This window comes from Lissotriton vulgaris, unplaced genomic scaffold (genome assembly GCF_964263255.1).
Source record: "Lissotriton vulgaris unplaced genomic scaffold, aLisVul1.2 SCAFFOLD_999, whole genome shotgun sequence".
NCBI classification, from domain to species: Eukaryota; Metazoa; Chordata; class Amphibia; order Caudata; family Salamandridae; genus Lissotriton; species Lissotriton vulgaris.
This window is the reverse complement of record NW_028249010.1, coordinates 721,184-741,575: the sequence shown is the minus strand read 5'-3', so window position 1 is coordinate 741,575 and position 20,392 is coordinate 721,184. Positions and strand designations below refer to the sequence as shown.

General features: G+C 45.5%; 1 protein-coding gene across 1 annotated transcript in view; it reads right to left on the bottom strand.

Annotated features, from left to right (window-relative positions):
- Window positions 1–8,504: 8,504 nt before the first annotated feature.
- The window catches only part of LOC147663740 (soluble scavenger receptor cysteine-rich domain-containing protein SSC5D-like), a 215,446-nt gene continuing 203,558 nt past the window's right edge, over window positions 8,505–20,392 (bottom strand). Inside the window, exon 4 of the mRNA XM_086950236.1 lies at window positions 8,505–8,875. Coding sequence (XP_086806362.1) covers window positions 8,505–8,875 — 371 coding nt within the window. The remainder of the gene's footprint in view (window positions 8,876–20,392) is intronic.

The following is a 20,392-nucleotide window of genomic DNA, read 5'->3' as shown; positions in this document are numbered from 1 at the left end:
GCTTAGTGCGCCGATTTCTTCTCTGTGTGCCAGTGTCATAGTGGACAGCTCACCAGTGTCCCCCTCCGGTCACTCGAGCGCCGCAGCTGCCATTTTATGGATGAGGGAGGCGGGGATCGGAAAGCAAGCAATTCAGAATCGGGGCAGTGTATCGTCCCGCAGCTGGCCCCCTCAGATGCTCCACGATCAGGGTGATAGAGTGGGGCCTTTCAGTAGCACAGTATTTGAACAATGGACAGGATGGATGATGGATAAACACCCGGGCAGCAGGAGCCTCAAACAGGTGTGGCGATCTTGCTTGACGCCCTCTTGCGCCTCCCGTGTTTGTAGTTATAGTTTTGTATCTAATTGCAATTGGTTTGTGTTTTATTTCTTAAAAACAAGTTTATGACAGTGTGCGTGGACTGGTGCTTGGCTGGCGGTGTGCGTGAACTGGCGCTTGGCTGGTGGTGAGTGGACTGGCGCATGGTTGGCGGTGTGCGTGGATTGGTGCTTGGCTGGTGGTGTGCATGGATTGGCGCTTGGCCAGTGATGTGCGTGGACTGGCGCTTGGCTGTCTGTGAGTGGAGTGGTGCTTGGCTGGTGGTGTGTGTGGATTGGCACTTGGCTGGTGGTGTGAGTGTATTGGCTCTTGGCTGGCAGTGTGCTTGGACTGGATCTTGGCTGGCAGTGTGCGTGGACTATCGCTTGGCTGGCGGAGTCCGTATATTGGCTCTTGGCTGGCGGTGTGCGTGGATTGGTGCTTGGCTGGTGGTGTGCATGGACTGGCGCTTGGCTGGTGGTTTGCTGGTGGTGTGCGTGGATTGGCTCTTGGCTGGCAGTGTGCATGGATTGGTGCTTGGCTGGTGGTGTGCATGGACTGGCACTAGGCTGGCAGTGTGAGGAGACTGGTGCTTGACTGCGGTGAGTGGACTGGTGCTTGGCTGGTGGTGTGCATGGATTGGCGCTTGGCTGCCAGTGTGCGTGGACTGGCACTTTGCTGGCAGTGTGCGTTGACTGGCGCTTGGCTGGCTGTGTGTGTGTAGTGACTTGCAGCTGGTCACTACACACACTGCAAGCTAAATGCCACTCCACACAATCTGTGAGGTGGTTTGATTGCTGTGTCAGGAATGTGGGCGTGTGAAAGTGATGGGCCCTTGAACAGCCCTGTCTGCTGGTGTGAGTGTTGTAATGTGCTGGGCCCCAGACTGGCGATGTGTATGCTTTTGTATGTGTCACAGGTATAAAAGGTGTATCAATAGTCTCTAAAGAGGTTGGTGCCTTGTTGTGGCTTTACAGCTCACGAGCTGTGAGTCAATGGTTCAGTTTCTCATCCGTTAAATTATTAACAATGCATTTCATTTTTGTAACATTTCTGGTTAACACAGCTGTGTATACCGAACCATCACTCACTTTCATGCCAAATCCAACCAGTATGTATGTGTTCTTGAGGAATAGGTGGTTGTGTAGAAATAGTTGCCTTTTCTATCTTTCTCAAGAAGGGTGTACCTTGTCCCTTTCAGCGAATGTTGTAATGTGTTGGTTTTATGCCTGGTGGTGTGAATGGTCTTGTGTGTATTGCATATGAAAGGTGTGTAAATGGCCTGTAAAGCGGTTTGGGCCTTGACGTGGCTTGACGTCACTGGTTCAGTTTTTTGTCCTTTCAAATATTGACAGTGCATTTCTTTTTTGTGAAATCTCTTGTTAATTAAATTGTATATGCACTCAACCATCACTCGCCCTCGTGCCAAATCCAACCAGTATGTATGTGTGCTTGCGTAATAGATGGCTATGCAGTAATGTTTGCTTTTGTGTCTCTATGCCAAGGTGTACATTCCATCTAAGAATAACCTACCAACTATATATATTGTCGTAAACTAAACACCCATGGGAGTACATGGTGATTTCTCTCTTGTGGATCCCAACATGTCATCTTATGTCCTGCAAACCTCAACGGTCACATTTTCCTTGCATTATTGTGCCAAAATGTTCCCGCTGCAGAAAGAAACAACATATTTCCTACCCCCCAGCATTTCTCCAAGTATCCCAATAGAAATGGTACCTCACTTGTCTGGGTGGGACAAGTACCCGTGGTAGGGAAGGGCCCAAAACTTAGTGAGGCAACATCAAAATTACCTATCACAAACCAACCTGGTTTTTCAAGGGGGTCCCATGAGTTTTTGGCCCCCGGCTTGGCAGCCATCTAGGGAAACCTACCAAACCCACACATTTCTAAACACTAGACACCCAAGAGAGTCCAGAGAGGTATGGATTGCCTGGGTTCCCCAACATTCTCCAACCCAGAATCCCCGATAAACCTCAAATTTAGCAGAAAAAAATAACTTTTTTCTCAAATGTCTGTGTGGGAAAGTTCTGGAATCTGTGTGGTTCCACAAATTTCCTCCAACTCAACATTCCCACAGCTCTCCCTATAAAAATGGTCCCTCACTTGCGTGGGTTGGTCAAGGACCCACGACAGGCAAGGGCCCAAAACATAGCGAGGCGACATCAAAATTACCTATCACAAACCAACCTGGTTTCGCACGGGTGGTCCCAAGAATATTTTGCCCCGGACTCAGCGTCCATCTAGGGAAACCTACCAAACCCACACATTTCTGAAAACAAGACACTCGGGGGAGTCCAGCGAGGTATAGCTTGCCTGGGTCCCCCAACATTCTCCTATCCAGAATCCCCTGCAAACGTCAAATTTAGCTGAAAAAAATCACTTGTTTTCTCAAATATCTGTGTGGAAAAGTTCTGAAATCTGTGAGGATCCACAAATTTCCTCCCACTCCCCCAGGTCTCCCGATAAAAATGGTACCTCACTTGTGTGGGTAGGCCTAGTAGCTGCAACAGGAAATGTCCCAAATCGTACTGTGGAGACTTCAAAATTACCTATAACAAAACTACCTGGTTTTGGGGGGACACCTGTGGTTTGGCCCTGGGCTTGGTGGCCATCTTCGGAAAGTACCAAACCCACACATTTATGAAAACTAGACACCCGGAGGAGTCCAATGAGGTATGGCTTGATGGATCCCCCAATGTTTTCCTACCCAGAATGCCCTGCAAGCCTCAAATTCAGCTGGAAAAAAACACATTCTTCACATATTTTTGTGTGGAATCACTGTGCCGGCACAAATGTCCTACCCCACAGCGTTTTCCTTAGTTTCCAGAGTAAAATGATAGCTTACTTGGGTGGGTTATCCAATTCAGAATTGGCTAAACAAGTATTTCTTTTTAAATGTAGCACTTAGAATTCTCGGTGCTATACGCTTATTCCCTATGTTTTAGGCTCTTCCCAGTCACAGGCCCTGACCCCTGCGTCCTTGTAAGTAAGTAAGTAAAAAATGTATTGTTTCTGAATTATTAAAACCATTACAAAAATACAATTGAATGCACGTTTCATCAATAAAAAGTCTTAAGAGAGAGATCTTAATTATTAGAAGATATAACAGTTATAAAATAAGGGTTTAAGGAGTGTCCATAGTTCCTTATGTTTTGTCTGGGCCGCCGATGTCTTGGTTTGTTAGTTTAAGCACCACTAGTGTCAAGAATTTCACCAACTTCCCATTTAGTGACGGAAGTCGTGGGTCGAAGCATGCAAGGACTGCTTGTCTCTGTGCGTATTCTACGTTCGTTAAAAGTTGTTTTTAGGAGAGCTACTCTTCCTCTTTAACCTTCGAGCAGGAGCATAGTAAATGTTCGATGTCTTCTTTCCCTGCACCGCATAACCTGCATGTTGTCCCACAATTCCTTTTCAGCCATGGTTGTAGATGTGGTATGGCTGGTAGTATTCCTAGCCTATGTTTTAAAAAGGCTTTTGATTTCCTGCAATACTCGCAGTCCAAAATAAGCCTGTAAACCGGGTGATTTGTATGTGCTCAGAGTCATCCAGGCGTGGCGCCTATGGGCAAATGTGGCTTTATCCTCTATAAAAGAGAGTCTCTTTATGCTCTTATTTACTACATGCTTAAATCGTGCATGCAGTAATTATGTTTCCCATAGTTCTTTTAGTCCTGTAATGGCCAGGGACTCCTCTAAGTACTTTTTCCCCGGCATTTTGGAGCAACTGCACAAATCTTGCCAACGATGATGGTTCAGTGAGTTGACCGGTGAATTCTTAATTTTGTATCAACACTTAATGTACGATCCTCTCCTTGCTAACAGTTGTTTCGTTAGTCCAAGTTCTAGCCGGATCTGGGCTTGTGAGGTATAAGGTGGCAGATTTAAGAGGAGTCTGTACGCTTTTGAAATGATTGTGTCCAGCAGTATCACATCTGTACCTCCTAATGCTTCGCTGCCATAGGTAATAGATCACTGTATTTTAACTTGGGCAACACGAAGCAACGGGAGGAGAGTGGGGCCGCTCAGCTTAGTTTTGAGTTGTTTCAGTGTTGTCGCAATCAGCATACCTTTTCTCTTTGTGGCCTCAAGGTGGTTTAAGAAGTGGCCTCCTTTGTCGACTGTGATGCCAAGATATTTATATTCAGAGCAGATCGCGATGACTTGTGTTTCAAGGAGCCAGGAGTGGGACTTTTTGTTCCCAGTTATTGACAGTACTTTAGTTTTATTGATATTTACTTCAAGTAAATTCTCTTCAGCGTATCCATGCAATGTATTAATGAGATGCTGTAGTCCTACTTTAATGTGACTAACCAGGACCACGTCATCTGCGTTGGATATGCTGGGCAAGGCTTGACCCCCTAGTCGGGGCGTGCGCATTGCAGGCTTCTAGAGCAGGTGGCAGATCAGCTGTAAATAAATTGAAAAGGGTTGGTGCTAAAACTAACCCTGGGCGGAGTTCGCGGAGTGGGGCTTCGCGGAGCTACGCAAAGTGGGCGAGAAACTACGCCCACCTCCGCACTCCGCGTAGCCCCACTCCGCAAAACCACTGGCCGCCAGCCCCGCCACCCGCCTCCCTCCCGCCCTCCCTAAATACTTTAAAATAAAGGAATGCAATAATTTTAAAAGCACTTACCTTGCCGCCGCTGCCCGCCGCGTCCCCGGGGCTCGCTATCTTCCGTCTTCTTCAATAATGCGCATGCGCGGGCGGCCGCGCATGCGCATTTTCTCGTGAAAATGCGCATGCGCGGCCGCCCGTGCATGCGCATTACTGAAAAAGACGGAAGACGGAAGATAACGAGCCCCGGGGAACGCGGCGGCCAGCGGCGGCAAGGTAAGTGCTTTTAAAATTATTGCATTCCTTTATTTTAAAGTATTTAGGGAGGGCGGGAGGGAGGCGGGTGGCGGCCAGCTACGCTCCGTCTGCGGAGCGTGCGTAGTGCCGCCTGGCTCCGCCAGCTCCGCAAAATGCGGAGTAGGCGGCACTACGCACACTCCGCAGACGGAGCGTAGCTGGCCGCCCACCGTTAGCTAAAACGCACCCCTGCTTAAGGCCTTTTGTAGTTGGTATGAGCCTAGAGAGGTGGGCTCCATTCTTGAGCTTCACCTGAACCCACGTGTTGGAGTGCAGTTTGATTAAATGGTTTAGGAGATGAGTGGGAATCCCGCAGAGGGCTAATTTTTTCCAAAGAATGGCTCGATTGACGTTGTTAAAAGCGGCTTTGAAGTCCACAAAGCAAAAGTGGAGAGTTTGTTTAGTCAGTTTTGCTTTGTCTATAAGTAATGTGTCCTTGTGATTGCTCCAAAGGAGACTGAGTCACAATTTATAGCCAACCTAATCAACATTAATTAGTTAGGTTGAATTGCTACTCTCTCTGAAACAGTTTTTTTAACCAACCTTATCATGCATGTGTCAGTTTGCAAAATATTTACTAGTTGCAAAAATACAGCTTACACATTGGGATCATTAATTAGTAATTAAGGCCCCATCTATGATAAAATTCACTTTATTTAATTAGCTTTTATTTCAGCAGGGATTTCAATTTATTATGGTTTTTGAACAGAAATATTTATGTTAACCTGTGAAAGAATTTGTAAACCATACATCGTAATCAGGCTCATTGATTATTAAAATATAGTTTTTTAATTATTGTTATGTTTGTTGGTATATATTTTAAATGCATGTGATGTAATTTGCTAGTAAATTATTGCTAATACTTTCTAATATATTCGGTAAATTCTTAGTAGTTTGCCAATAATTATTTTTAATGTAAATTTTGTGGGCAGGTTGTGGGGTTTACAGGGGTGAATCTTGGGAAGTAATTTATTTTTAATTCATTAATAATTAGTTGTTAATTAATATTAATTAATGTCTTAATTGCTAATTCATTATGTTAATTGTATAATTTTCTTTTTTTAGGTGCACGTTATGGGCTTTTAGGCGTTAAGGGTTAAAAGTAATGTATTTGTAATTATTTATTAGTTGTAATTAATATCAAGTAATTAATTGATAATTAATTATGTTAATTGTGATATACATTTTTTGTAGATGTGGGTTGTGAGGTTAATAGTGTTAAAGGGTTCAATGATTGTTTTTTAAGTTCATTATTAATTAGTTGATTATTGATATTAATTACTTAATTAATTGATAATTCATTATGTTAATTGTTTAATTACTTTTTTAGGTTTGGGTTGTGGGATTATAGGAGTAAAGGGAGGGGGGGTAAATACATTTTAACTAATTAATAATTAGTTGTTAACTTCTAGTTAATATATGATTGAGAATGTTTTATTGTGTTTGTGTAAATATTTTTTTTAAGTTTCATTTTAGGTGTAGGTTTTTGGGGCTTATACGGGTAAAGGGTGGAAATGTCATTAATGTTAATGAATTTATATTTAGAGGTTTATTCTGATGGCGGTTCGACCGCTTCTGACGGCTCATTGGATGTGGTCGACTGCTGTTACTTGCTGCGGTTGACCAATGCATTACAATGGAGCCAATAAACATGTCAAACTGTTTGAGGGTCAGTAATCCATACAATAGGGGCAGCGCATGCTCAGGCAGCAGCTTAGGGATTACAATGTCACTTTTCTGCCTACTCTTTCATGGCACTTCACCCACCTCGAAAAGCCAGGTGGAAAGTGACTTTGGGGGCCTATAGCAGCGGCTCACCCTGGTCCTCTGCTATGGGGCTGAGGGGCACCTATGGTGCCCCCCTAAACATTCCTGCACCTAGTGTCATGCATTGCATTGTGCCTGCAATATGGTGCAGGATGTTTATAAAGTGTACGATGCTGCAGCCCGCTGCACAAGCAGCAATGAAAAATATACACTTTGCAACTGGTGTGAAGGTGGCTGCATTGTAATAAGGGCAGCAAGATCGCCAACTCATTGTCGGACTGTCCCGCTGCCGCCTCAATGCTGGTTGGACAAGAATTTCACCAGCATCGTAATGATGCCTGTAGTTTTTAATAAGTAATATTTGTTTATTATTCATTCATTTTCTTTATTTATGAACAGAATAAAAAACATATGTCACCTTCATCCTTTCTTGAGCAGAGGGTGTAATGTCCTTTCTTCAACAACTTCTGCTCTGTCGAGCCATCGGAGATTGTTTTCAGTCAAAGGAGCACATGCGGGCTCTGCTGATGAAACATTTAAGGGCCCTAATTAATGAGAAATTGGTGTAGGCTTGCTATGCTACCCTACACTAATGTGAAAGTGCAAGAATGCACCCTATTAACGAAATACGGTGCATTCCTGTCCTTCCACCTGCGCTAATGCACATTTTGCTGCCTAGTGACAATGTAGGCACCCTTTCACCATGGTGCAAATGTTCCTCCTTTGCAGACAGGGTTGGTTTTGTGCCAGAAGGAACACTTTATTGCGCAAAAACAATCCTGAGATGTATTTTCCTAATTCAAAATGTGCTGCAGAATGCAAAACAAAAATTTCCTCATTGGGCCTGCTCTGGGGAGGCTTAAACTTTGGCGCTGCACCAGGTTTAAATGATTAAGTAAATCTGGGGCAGCGTAAAAATCCTTGGGTGATCCTTGGGAAAAACAAAATAATACCCGTGGAATGCCTCCTTGACGCAGAGTACCGTTGAAATAACACATATAGCGTGGCTAGTCCCTGACAGTAATTTTGCTTACATAATATTAAAATGGTAGGTGGAGATATTGCATGGCTTCTTAATTGTTGGAATTGGTTACCAAATATATTGATTACTTACTTTTGAAGTCATGCTTCTTTCTTCATCTTTATATATATTTTCACATGAAGTTGATTGAGTGATTGTATCAAAAACAAGCATAGAATCTGATGTATAGAATACAAAAAATAAAATTTTGAATGGAAAACTAGTCTTGGTTTTGCCTTGAGATGGACACTTCTTCACCTTATAACCTGCGTATTTTGAAGGGGCAGAAGTGACAGGGTTAGATTCTTGATGTAAGTCATCAGCATGTAGGGTTGTTGCACTACACATCCTTCTTCATTTGTTGCTTTCAAAGACTTTACAATCTCTGAAGGATATCACTAGAATCTCTATTTCCTAATAAAATCTATTCAATTTGTCAAATTACTTTTATGCATCTATTAGGATTAACATTGTCTTGTTTCATTAATTTTCTTTCTTATGATTTCAATAGTAATGTGATGTTGTTACGACATTTTTTGATTAATCCAACTGTACTTTTTTGTTGAAGAATTGCTGTTTGTTTCTCTTACCTCTGCACTGCACCCCAATATCCATCTTGTTGTTGCAGCTGTTGAATCCCCATGAAGCACGTGGACAATCGAAAATAGACTTTTCTGCTCCAGTGCACCTGACGTCACTCATCCACACGGGAAAGGCACCGTTTCTAAATAAAATATTGCCTTTTTCTGCTCTGGATGCCGATCCACAGTTCAGTTGTCTACAGACCACCTCAGCATCCTTCAGATCCCAGTCGCTATCACAGACTGTCCCCCAGCGATTCTCGTGTTTGATCTCCACCCTCCCACTGCAGGCGTCCCCGGAATTCACCAACCGGACAGTATCAGCTCCCCCTGTGAACAAAGGACAAGTAGGAACAGGTCAGAAAATTGTTTGCAAAGGAATCTAATGTTTGAGAACAATTGTCATTAAGTAGTTCGAACATCCATGTTCCCCATTGTCAACTCTTAGTAATTACTGTGTGTGTTGTCTTCTGCACATATAGATGAAAGTCATACACAGAGTTGAAGTCAGGTCTGGTTTATTCACCTCAGCTATCAGGAGCTTCCCAGTAACTGACAACCAAAGAATGTGCACAGTAGAATTCTACATGGAACTTAAAGGTGACATGCTGCATGGAACTGAGCATGACGTCACACAGCTTCCCTCTTTACAATAAATAATATGTTTAACAAAACAAAGGAGAAGATAACACAAGAAAAAACCAACACAGTCCTTAATATGTAAGAGTAATAAACAAACATAGTCCTTCATATACAAAGGTAACCTACTGATCCTCTGACTCCTCTCTCTGACATTAAAGGGCAAAGTAGCTGAAAACATCAGAGAGGAATCAAATCAGCATTATTTGGCAAGGAAGAAGAGCAAGTGAGATACCTAGGACTAGAGAATGAAACCAAATTAGAATTGACCAAAACCACCCGGCTCCTATTCCAAATTCTGCCATCATCAGTCTTCACAGCATTCTTGAAAATGTTGACAACTTTTCTGACTTTAGTGTACTTTGACCAGGGTTGACAACCTAGAGGTGCCCTAATCTTCACATGCTCACCAACATTCACATAATTAGATTGAGCCCATTTCTTAACATCACAATACAGTTTCCTTGTCAACAATTTATCAAGTTCTCTTTGTCTCCAATGCTTTCAACCCCTTATTCAAACTCTTCCATCCTGGACATAATTTAAAGTTCGAAGCTCTACCCTTGAATAACTTAAAGGGAGATATTCCTGTGGTCATATGAGGAGACGTGCAATAAATAGTGATCTTGTCTTGCAAGACAGATTTCCAGTTCAAGTTATTTGCCCTTGCCAATTATATGCTTTCTTTTAAAGTCTTGTTAACTCTTTCCACAGCCTCATTAGTTTCTGGATGGTAAAGGGAACTTCTCTTATGGTTAATTAAACAATCTTTCAGATAGAATTGAAAAGAGTGTCATTAACACCATGCAAAGGTCCAACAATATCAATGGCTATCTCATCCCAAGGATGATCAGGTAAACTCCTACAGACCATGGGCATTAGTTTGTTTTTCAATATTTTATCACTAGTACAACACTCATGACTATCACAAACCATTCTCTCAACCTCAAGATCATTACCAATTTCATTTTTCCACCCAGACTCACATATTGCACCCAAAGTGATTTCACAGACATTTATCACATCAACCATTTTCTTCATCAAAATCAGAATTCTATTCATCTACTAAACGTGAAAGACAATTAGAAGATTTGATGATTACCTATGGAATAAAATCAACATTGAAATCAAACTCTTGAAGTGAAAGAATCCACTTCTTAATCCATGAAGAAATAGAATCCAGACCCTATTTTGAAAACACCTCTTTTAAAGGTTTATGGTCTGCTAGGACCTTCACTTTGGTACCCCAAACCACATTTCTAAACTTCCTTAATACCCAAAATATGGCCAAAGATTCTTTCTCTATTACAGAATAATTAATCTCCGAGCCTCTCAAACATCTCGAAGCACAAGTAATCAAATGTTTATCCCCACATTTCTTTTGAAATAACACTTCTCCTAAACCTTTGGCACAAGCATCAGTCAAAATGATAGTCTCTTCAACTGGCACAACAGCTTGCAAGCAGGGACTTCTTTTGAATCCTCCTTGATAAGGAGAAACTTACTTGCACACTTAGTACTCATATAAACCGTCATCCAAACTCTCATCTGTCAACCTTCCAAGGTTTTGTGTCTTATCTGCATACCCTGGAATGAACTTAGAGTAAAATTCTACAATTCCTAGAATAGGCAACAACTCACTAATGTTCACTATGGAGTCAACACGCTCTATTTTTAGGGAAAACACCCTGTCCAGAGATACAATGACCTACACCTAGATAGTTTACTTCCTCAACTGCACGAGACGCACCCACGGACTCTTCTGCTGCACCGCCTGCAAGTTCACCTGCATCCGGACCAGCACTACTCCAGCACCAACCAAGACCAAGACGAGCAACAGCAGCAGCCACCTGAAATGCATCCTGCTCAACACCCGCTCCGTCCACAGACACGCCATCAAGCTCTGGAACCTGCTCGACACAACCTCACCAGACGTCGCCTTCCTCACAGAAACCTGGATGAACGCCTCTTCAGCACCCGACATCGCTATTGCCATCCCAGACGGCTACAAGATCATCCGAAGGGACCGCATCAACCAGACCGGAGGAGGCATCGCCATCATCCACAGGAACACCATCCGCATCACGACCAACACCGACGACACCCTTGCACCCGCCGAGCACCTGCACTTCCAGGTCCACATCAACCCCAAGACTACCCTCAGAGGCACCCTCATCTACAGACCACCGGGACCACGCACACAATTCAGCGAAGACATCGCCGACTTCATCAGCCCGCACGCCCTCCTCTCCGCTGACTACATCCTCCTCGGGGACCTCAACTTCCACCTGGAGAACAACTACGACCGCAACACCACCACCCTGTTGGACAACCTCGCAAACCTGGGACTCAAGCAGCTGGTCACCACCCACACCCACTACGCCGGACACGCACTCGACCCCGTCTTCTCATCCAGCAAGGCCACCAGACTCCACTGGATGGATCACAGCTGCATCCACTTCAACTTCAGAAGGACCACGATCCACCACCACCAGCAACAGGTTGCACGCAGAAGCTGGAACAAGATCACAGCCGACCAGCTCGCGACCTCCCTGAGCATGAACCCTCTCACCAGCGCAACTAACCCAAGCCAGGCGGCCACCAACCTCGTGAAGTGGATCAGCAACTGTGCAGACGACCTCGCCCCCCTGAAGACCCCGCCTAGCAGACCCGGTAGCAAGAAAGCCCCATGGTTCACCGATGAACTCAAGAGCTTCCAGAAGAACTGCCGAGCCCTCGAGAGAACATGGCGCAGAGACCCAACACCGGACAACATGACTGCCCTCAAGCTCGCCACCCGAAAACACCACCAACTCATCCACGCCACCAAGAAAACCGCACTCAAGGAATGACTGGACAACAACGCACACAACAGCAAGGAACTCTTCAACATCGTTAAAGAGCTCTCCAACCCCAACGCCGGAAACAACGACATCACCCCTTCGCAAGACCTCTGCAACTTCCTCGCCTCCTACTTCCACAACAAGATCGCAGACATACACAACAGCTTCAGCACTCAACCGACGCACGCCGCGACCGAACCACCGCCCCCCACCACCACCCTCCGCGCCTGGACCCCGATCAGCACCGAAGACACCATCCGCACAATGAACTCCATCCACTCCGGATCTCCTACCGACCCCTGCCCTCACCACGTCTTCAACAAGGCCGACGCTGTCATCGCACCCCACCTGCGGGACATCATCAACACCTCCTTCGACACCGCTACCTTCCCGAAGAGCTAGAAGCACGCCAAACTCAGCGCTCTACTAAAGAAGCCATCAGCCGACCCCACCGACCTCAAGAACTACCGCCTCATCTCGCTGCTCCCGTTTCCTGCAAAAGTCATCGAGAAGACCGTCAACAAGCAGCTGGCCGCCTTCCTCGAGACCAACGGATCCCTCAACCTCTCGCAGTCTGGCTTCCGGGCCAACCACAGCACCGAGACCACCCTGATCGCAGCCACCGATGACATCCGAGCACAACTTGCCAACGGAGAAACAGCAGCCCTCATCCTCCTAGACCTCTCCGCGGCCTTCGACACTGTCTGCCACCGTACACTAGTGCAGCGACTCAGCAACGTCGGAATCCAGGAAAAGGCACTGGAGTGGATCATCTCCTTCCTCGCCGGAAGGACACAGAGAGTCCGCCTCCCCCGTTCAGATCTGAAGCCACCGAAGTCATCTGCGGCGTTCCTCAAGGCTCCTCGCTCAGTCCAACCCTCTTCAACGTCTACATGAGCCCCCTCGCAGACATCGCACGCCAGCACAACCTCAACATCATCTCCTACGCCGACGAAACCCAGCTGATTCTCTCCCTCACCTACGACCCCGCCACCGCCAGAGCCAACCTTCACGAAGGGATGAAAGAGGTAGCCGAATGGATGAAGAACAGCCGCCTGAAACTGAACTCAGACAAGACGGAAGTCCTCATCCTGGGATCCTCACCCTCCGCCTGGGATGACTCCTGGTGGCCCCCGTCCTAGGCAGCGCACCCAAACCAACAGACCACGCATGCAACCTGGGCTTCATCCTGGACTCCTCCCTCTCCATGACCAGACAAGTCAACGCCGTCTCCTCGTCGTGCTTCAACATCCTGCGCATGCTACGTAAGATCTTCCGGTGGATCCCCACCGAGACCAGGAAGATGGTCACCAAGGCCCTCGTCACCAGCCGTCTGGACTACCTCACCCACGCACACACAGCCCTATACAACCAAGGCCCAGGATACCTCAACAGCCGCCTCAACTTCTATGCTCCCAAACGCCAGCTTCGATCGACCGGCCACGCCTTCGCCGCCGTCCCCCGCATCCGAAGAGCCACCACAGGGGGACGGTCCTTCTCCTACCTCGCCGCCAAGACATGGAACTCCCTCCCGACCCACCTCCGCCTGACCCAGGACCACCTCGCCTTCAGGAAGCAACTCAAGACCTGGCTGTTTGAGCAGTAGCGGACCCCCCTCCCCCAGCGCCTTGAGACCCTCTGGGTGAGTAGTGCGCTATATAAATGCTTCGATTGATTGATTGATTTTTTGGTGGTCAAACCAGCCTTTCTCAAACATTCAAAATCTGCACAAACCCTTGAGCAATGCTTTGCCTTAGTGCAACCGTAAATCAACAAATCATCTTCATAGAACTTCACACAAGAAATACCTTTTAGAACAGTTCACATTATCCGTTGAAAAGCAGCCACCGCCGAAACAAGCCCAAAAGACATCCTTAAAAATGTTAAAGTTCCCATTGGAGTGACAAAAGGCCGTCAAATCCTGTAAAGACTCACCTAATTGCATCTGATGATATGCTGATGCAAGATCAAGGGCGGTGAAGTTATTTGCCTTCACCAAAGTGCCAACCAACTCATCTATCAACAACTACCTCTGTATTGAGTGAGCGTAAGTCAATGAGGAGACTTACTGCATCACCGGCCTTCTTAGCAACAACTATTGGAGCCAACCACTCTGTTGCCTCAACAGGCACAATGACTCCCATGTTGACCAAATGTTCAATATCTTTCTGTACACCAGCTTGCTCATTCAAAGGCACTCTCCTGACCTTAGCAGCAACCGGGACAGCACTCTCTCTCAATTTTATGTGATGTTTATACCCTTGCAGACACCTTCATTTGTCTTCAAAATCATCACCGTAAGTGTTATGCCTAATTTGAAATGGAATCATCCAACACCTGAACTTGGACTTGGGGGATAGCATTCGGGTTGAGGGAAACACCTAGCATACGTTGATGAGGCCATCCTCAAAGTGCATCACCTTTCTTGGCCACATATACTTTACCAGCAGTCAAACGCCCACTTACTTAGATACATGCTAAAAAATACCCTAGTATGTTTATTGGTAGACCACCGTAACCAACAGGAGAAACATCATTTTTTAGAAGTGTATCTTTTCCTCTAAAATGTGCATCATGAATGTCTTTGGAAATCACAATGAGAAGCGAGCAGGAATAAAACTTCCTTTCTAGTTCAACACCTTCAATGGTGAAGAGACACCTTTAGCAACACAAGAAGATTTCTCTCCATTCCTGTCTCCCTCATTTGAGGGTTAATGTTTAACTTGACACACTACTTCTTCAACACTATTACTCATAAAATTAGATGTGTTTCTTACAGAGCTTAACTCACCAACACATTTCATCTTAGCAGTAGTCAAAACCTCATATAAGGAAGGCTCATTCTTCAACCACAGTTCTTCCATAATTTTATCATGAGCATATTTTTATACAAACTGATCTCTAATTCTTTTCTTCACTGCACCACTGAAATTGCATGAGGCAGCAAGCTTTCTTAATCCTGTGACAGATTCTTCTACAGACTCATCCTTTTTTTGTTCACGCAAACCAAAATGATACCTCTCCATAATAGTCCTTAAACAAGGTAGATAGTGTCGATCCAGTTGAAGAAAACAAAACTCATATTCGCTCAAAGTCCTCTTATAGGAATCACTAATCTCTGGTAAATGTTCAAGAACTTCCTGACTTTCTCCTCCAAGACAGTGAAGAAGTAATGAATGTTTTCGCTCTGCAATTAAGTTTGTCCCACATACTCTTGCATAGTTCACACATTTGGTTTCCACTTTTGCCACTTAATAGTAGGCTCTGGCTGTGTCACATTCTGCATTTTCTTTTTACGTATCACAACAATATTAACAAAATGACTCTAAGGAAATTGTAATGCCCTATAAGAATTAAATCACTAATATAATTATTATTATTATTATAAATTTTTTTTAATGGAGTAAGCCCCTTTATTTTTGAGTGAATCGCCCTCAAAATTATTAAAGGTCAGTACCATAGTCAGTGAAATCACTATTTCCTGCAGTAAATATCACAGTAAATAAATCTTGCATTACTCACATCACCATATAGATATGAAAAACTCTGCCACTTATAATATCAACAAAGAAGAGGTTACAATGCAAATTAAAAGTGTGTTAATAACTGTTTAAACTGTGACCTGATATGTTGTCACATATATAGTTTATTTTTAAATATAACTAACTGTCAAAACTGTCCCTCAAGCCCTGATGTGCCAATTACGTTCAATAAGCTTGATGAAGTAGCAAACAGATGTCAAAGTCTGTTTTGCCAAACAATGTTGAGAAAAGAAAATGAAAAAACCCCAAAACAATATTTCACAATACCACACGATGGCGCAAGTGCGTTACGATGCATAATAGGGAGCTTCTTGAAATCAAACTTGCAGTTTCTCAATGTAATAAGATGGCTCCTTTGCGTGACCATGCGCGGTGATGCTAGTAAACATTGCATCAGCTGAAACATAAACGCTGCCAAGACAGACATCAGCTGAAAAAGCATATGCGTTCCAACACTCATAGCGCAGAGGAGACTATGCAAAATGCGCTATTCCTTTCAAATACCACAACGTCGCATCACAGACACTTTTTTACCTCCTCATCTGTTTTTAGGTCTCGGCCTGATCCAGCACATGCGCTGTCCTCGGCCGAGATCTTTAGTAGGGCTTTTAGAAATGCTACTTTGCGGTGATCAGCTTGCTAGAACGCGCACAAGAGCGCGCGCCCGCATGCACGTTATTGCAAGCTGATCACCACAAAGGAGCATTTGGGGTGACGCGCGTGCACACCACGCGCATCATCACTTGTGTTTTTTGGTTTGTTTATTTCGTGGCCGCGCACCTTTACTTTTATAGACGCACGGCCAATGCTTGTTGTAATTCTCCCGGCACCGCCCTCCTCTTCTCATCTCCATCCTTATCCCACTAAGAACCGGGTGGCATCCGCTTGGCCTCATGTGACGCTTCCAGCTGCACACATTTTACTGCCAGGTCCATTATGCCCGTTCTGAACGGTGTCAAATTTGGGCACACACACACTGTCTAGGTCAGTGTTTACATACCGACGAGGTCTCCACAGCCAGTTGGGGTATGATCGTTATTGGTAGGCAGGTCTGTTACTTTTCATGAAGATGGTAACTGTGTAGACTGTTGTGTCGGGTGGCTGGTCAGCCCCGACACGACAGGTACTCAACACTGGCTCTTATATTTTGGGCCTACGTGCAGGGCAATGAACACAGTAGCCAGATGGTGTGTTTAAGGGTCTCTGCCTCTATCGCCGACTGCCGATCTGAGCACGTCCCATAACTTTTATTAACCAGGGGTCACATGACCCATTACGTCATGGCGTGACGAACGCCGTCATCGGTCACGACATTACATTCCTCCCCAACAAGGATCAAAAGAGTATAGCGATAAAACTTCAATAATAACAAGTCAACAACCTTCCAGGATGCAACTCTGAGCCACTGGGGACCCAATGATTTAGCAACATATCTGTCACGTTCTGCCTTGTATGTGTGGGGTATGCATGATTGACTACATGTCCCAGAACACCTAGGGCCAGTACAGACACTCTGTCTTCTCCTTCTATCCTTTAAAAACGCTGTCTGCCTTTCAACGGGTGCTTGTCAACTGAAACTTTACGGACTTTGGCAGAGACTTGATTACATGAAACCTTGGATAATTGGAGACGACTCTCCTTCAGTTTTTGGAGCGCTTGCCGGCCTGGATTTGGTCACGTTTCTCGAGTAGGAAGACAGAAGCCCTCCGAGCACAGGAGACATTTGTTGTTTGTTACACGTGTGTTTGAAAACACGCAGACCGCAGTGGTTTAGAGGCATAAGGGGTGCCTTTTGGTACACGGAAAGTAACTTTTTGAAACGCGCATGCCGCGCGGGATCATTTAAACTTAAATTGGTTACTTGAACTGTGGAATACGAAGACGCCAAAACGGGACCCGTAATTAGTAGCTAGAATCGCGCATGCCGCGCGGGATTAGTTAGGAGTGTGGAGCCTCTTTTATGAGGGTTCATGGAGAACACTGTTTGTTCAACAAGAAGAAGAGAAATGGTCAATTACATTCAGGACGTTACTTGCTGCTGCCATACAGCTTGACCCATGGGGCTCAGATAAGTACTTCGTAAGACATTGTGGCCATAATCTCTTCTTTCAGTAATCATGAACTACTTCTAGAGGTAGAATTAGTATTCTTTATTTTTATTTCATTTGGTGGATTTATCTTATGAGCAACAGCTGCAGTGTTGGAAAGTAAGTGCTGTTATCCACACATAATGATTAGTATATAACGATTGAAAGCAAGAGTGTGTGTGATCTGTTTTCTTGTTCTTGCAGGGTTCCTGGGTAGATAAGAGGCTTCTTGCTGTCCATACCCTCAGACCTGCTGATTTCCACTGCATCTACTTTATGGTTTATTTCTCCACTTTTTCCCCTTCCCTTGTCTGTGTTACACTTGTTGGGTTTTATGCAATTCTCGCAAGAAGTGTATCACATCAAGGGAGAAAGGAAACGAGCATCATACATCGCTCCTGCTGTATTCGGCTTTCGGAGGTTAGTTACATTCTGATCAGTATATGACAATATCATTACATACATAGAACAGTCTTACTTGATATAGTCCCACAGCCTGGACGACGGTTCAGGATTTCTTCGCAGCTGGTACTTAGATAGACCTCGCCCAGAGGAAGGGACGGGGCTACTTTCCGGATCCATCTCACAGCGGCTGTCCTCCAACTGAGCCGAAGAGCTCGCACTCTCCGCGCCGCAGGTGTCTTCAACCCGGGAGTCATCCAGATCCCCGGGGCCACACGCTTTCGCCACTGGGCAGTGGTCCATGGCCTCACAGTCACTGACTTCAGTTTCTGATGTGGGGGAGAGTGATGTTGACTCTTCCGGGTGAAATTTCTTGAAATGAGACACGTTACAGGTCACTGTCTCCCGTCCTCTGGTGACGATGATTCTGGTCCCTTTGATGTTCACCACAGTCCATGGTGTCTTTTCATACGGCAGTTGGAACTTACCGGTATAATAGCGATTTTTCAGCAGCACTAAGTACCCTTCCTTGACCGACTCTCCTGCGCTTTCCGTCAATGGCTTGCCTGTATCAATCAGCGAATTATCAGGGCCTTTTGGCTGCCATTCGGGATGGTGAGGGATTGAATCAGTAACCACTCGCCCCATCAGTCAGTAAGTGTGCGGGAGCTACCCCAGTGGTTGTGTGGGGTGTTTGCCGGTAGCAGCAAAGGAACATATAGATTGCCAGTTCTATCAATTGTTTCTTGTCATGTGCAATTCGGATGACCTTGTTGAGAGTCCTCATGAAACGTTCCACCTCACCATTGGCTTGAGGCCAATGAGACGTGATTCGGCGGTGTTGCATGCCAAGTGCAGTGAGGTAAGTGGCCAGCTCTGGTCCCTGGAACAGGGGCCCATTGTCAGTGCGCAACTCATGTATCAATCCATGGGTGGCCATGTTCTTTTCTATCTTGGGTATTACCTCAACAGCATTGGGCGATGTTACGATTTCCACTTGCGGATATTTGGAATAGTCAACGATTACCACCAATGTGTGCCGGCCGTCAGGCAGACTGCCAAAATCCATGCTGGCACATGACCAGACTGTGGTCTAGGCTCAGTGATAACAGGGGCAGGATGAGGCAAATCTCCAGTTACTTGACATGCTGAACAGGAGCGAGCAGCATTCTCCACCAAATGGTCCATGAGGGGGAACCACACCTTGGTGCGGAGTCGTGCCTTTGTCTTTACCATGCCTTAGTGCCACACATGGGCCAATTGTACGCATCGGTCCATTAATGACGTGGGGATCACTAAACGATGCCCCCTTAGCAAACAACCTGTTGGGTCTTTAGTGAGTTCATCCTTCACGTGCTGTAAGTTTTCCATGATCCGTTGAGCAGAAATTATCAGAATTTTCCATTCTTCTTTGGCCTTGTGCCAATTTCCATTTTTTAAAATCCGCTTTGCCCCTGGACGCCCTCATCTTTGGCTGTAGCTTCAGCCAGATCTTTCATGGACGGGGAAGTGGACAGGACCAAGTTGTAATGCATTTTTCATATTCTTCGGTGTCAGCAGCGTCCTCCATTTCCTTCTCAGTAGCTGCTCTGGGATGTCGGGACAGGTAGTCCTCCGGATTGCGGGATCCTGGTTGGTATTCCACTCTGCAAATATAGTTTTGGAGTTGGAGCATCCACTTTTTCAATTCTTGTTGGAGGTTTCGTGGATGTACCTGCGAACAGAGCTGCCAGAGGTTTGTGATCGGTCATGATCACAAACGGTTTCCCATAAACATATAAGTGGAAATGGTGACATCCCCAATGGATGGCAATAACCTCCTTCTCTATCTGAGAATAACGCTGTTCAGTCTCCTTGAGTGACCTGCTTGCAAACGCCACCGGGGCCCAATCTTCCTCTTGACGCTGTTTCTGTAAGAGCACAGTTCCTAGACCTAGCGGGCCTGCAACAACAGCAATTTGGGTAATTCGCTCCGGGTCAAAGAACACCAGAGTAGTTGCCTCCAAGAGGTCGTTCTTGATGTCGTGGATGGCCTTCTCTTGAAGCAGACCTCACTTTCATGGAATGGAGTCCTTGGTCAATTCTCGCAACGGTAGTGTGAGGGTGGTAAGGTCCTTGATGAACCTGCCGCAATAGTTGATCATGCCCAAAAAACTGCAGCTTCTGTCACGCTGGCAGGGGCAATGGCATTTTTGATGTCCCGCATTTTTTTGGGATCCTGGTTGACGCCCTCCGTGGAGAAGGTGTAACCGAAAAACTGAAGCTTCTTCTTTAGGAATTCGCATTTCTCCCTATGCAGCATGAGGCCAGCGTCTCGCAGCCGTCGCAATACCT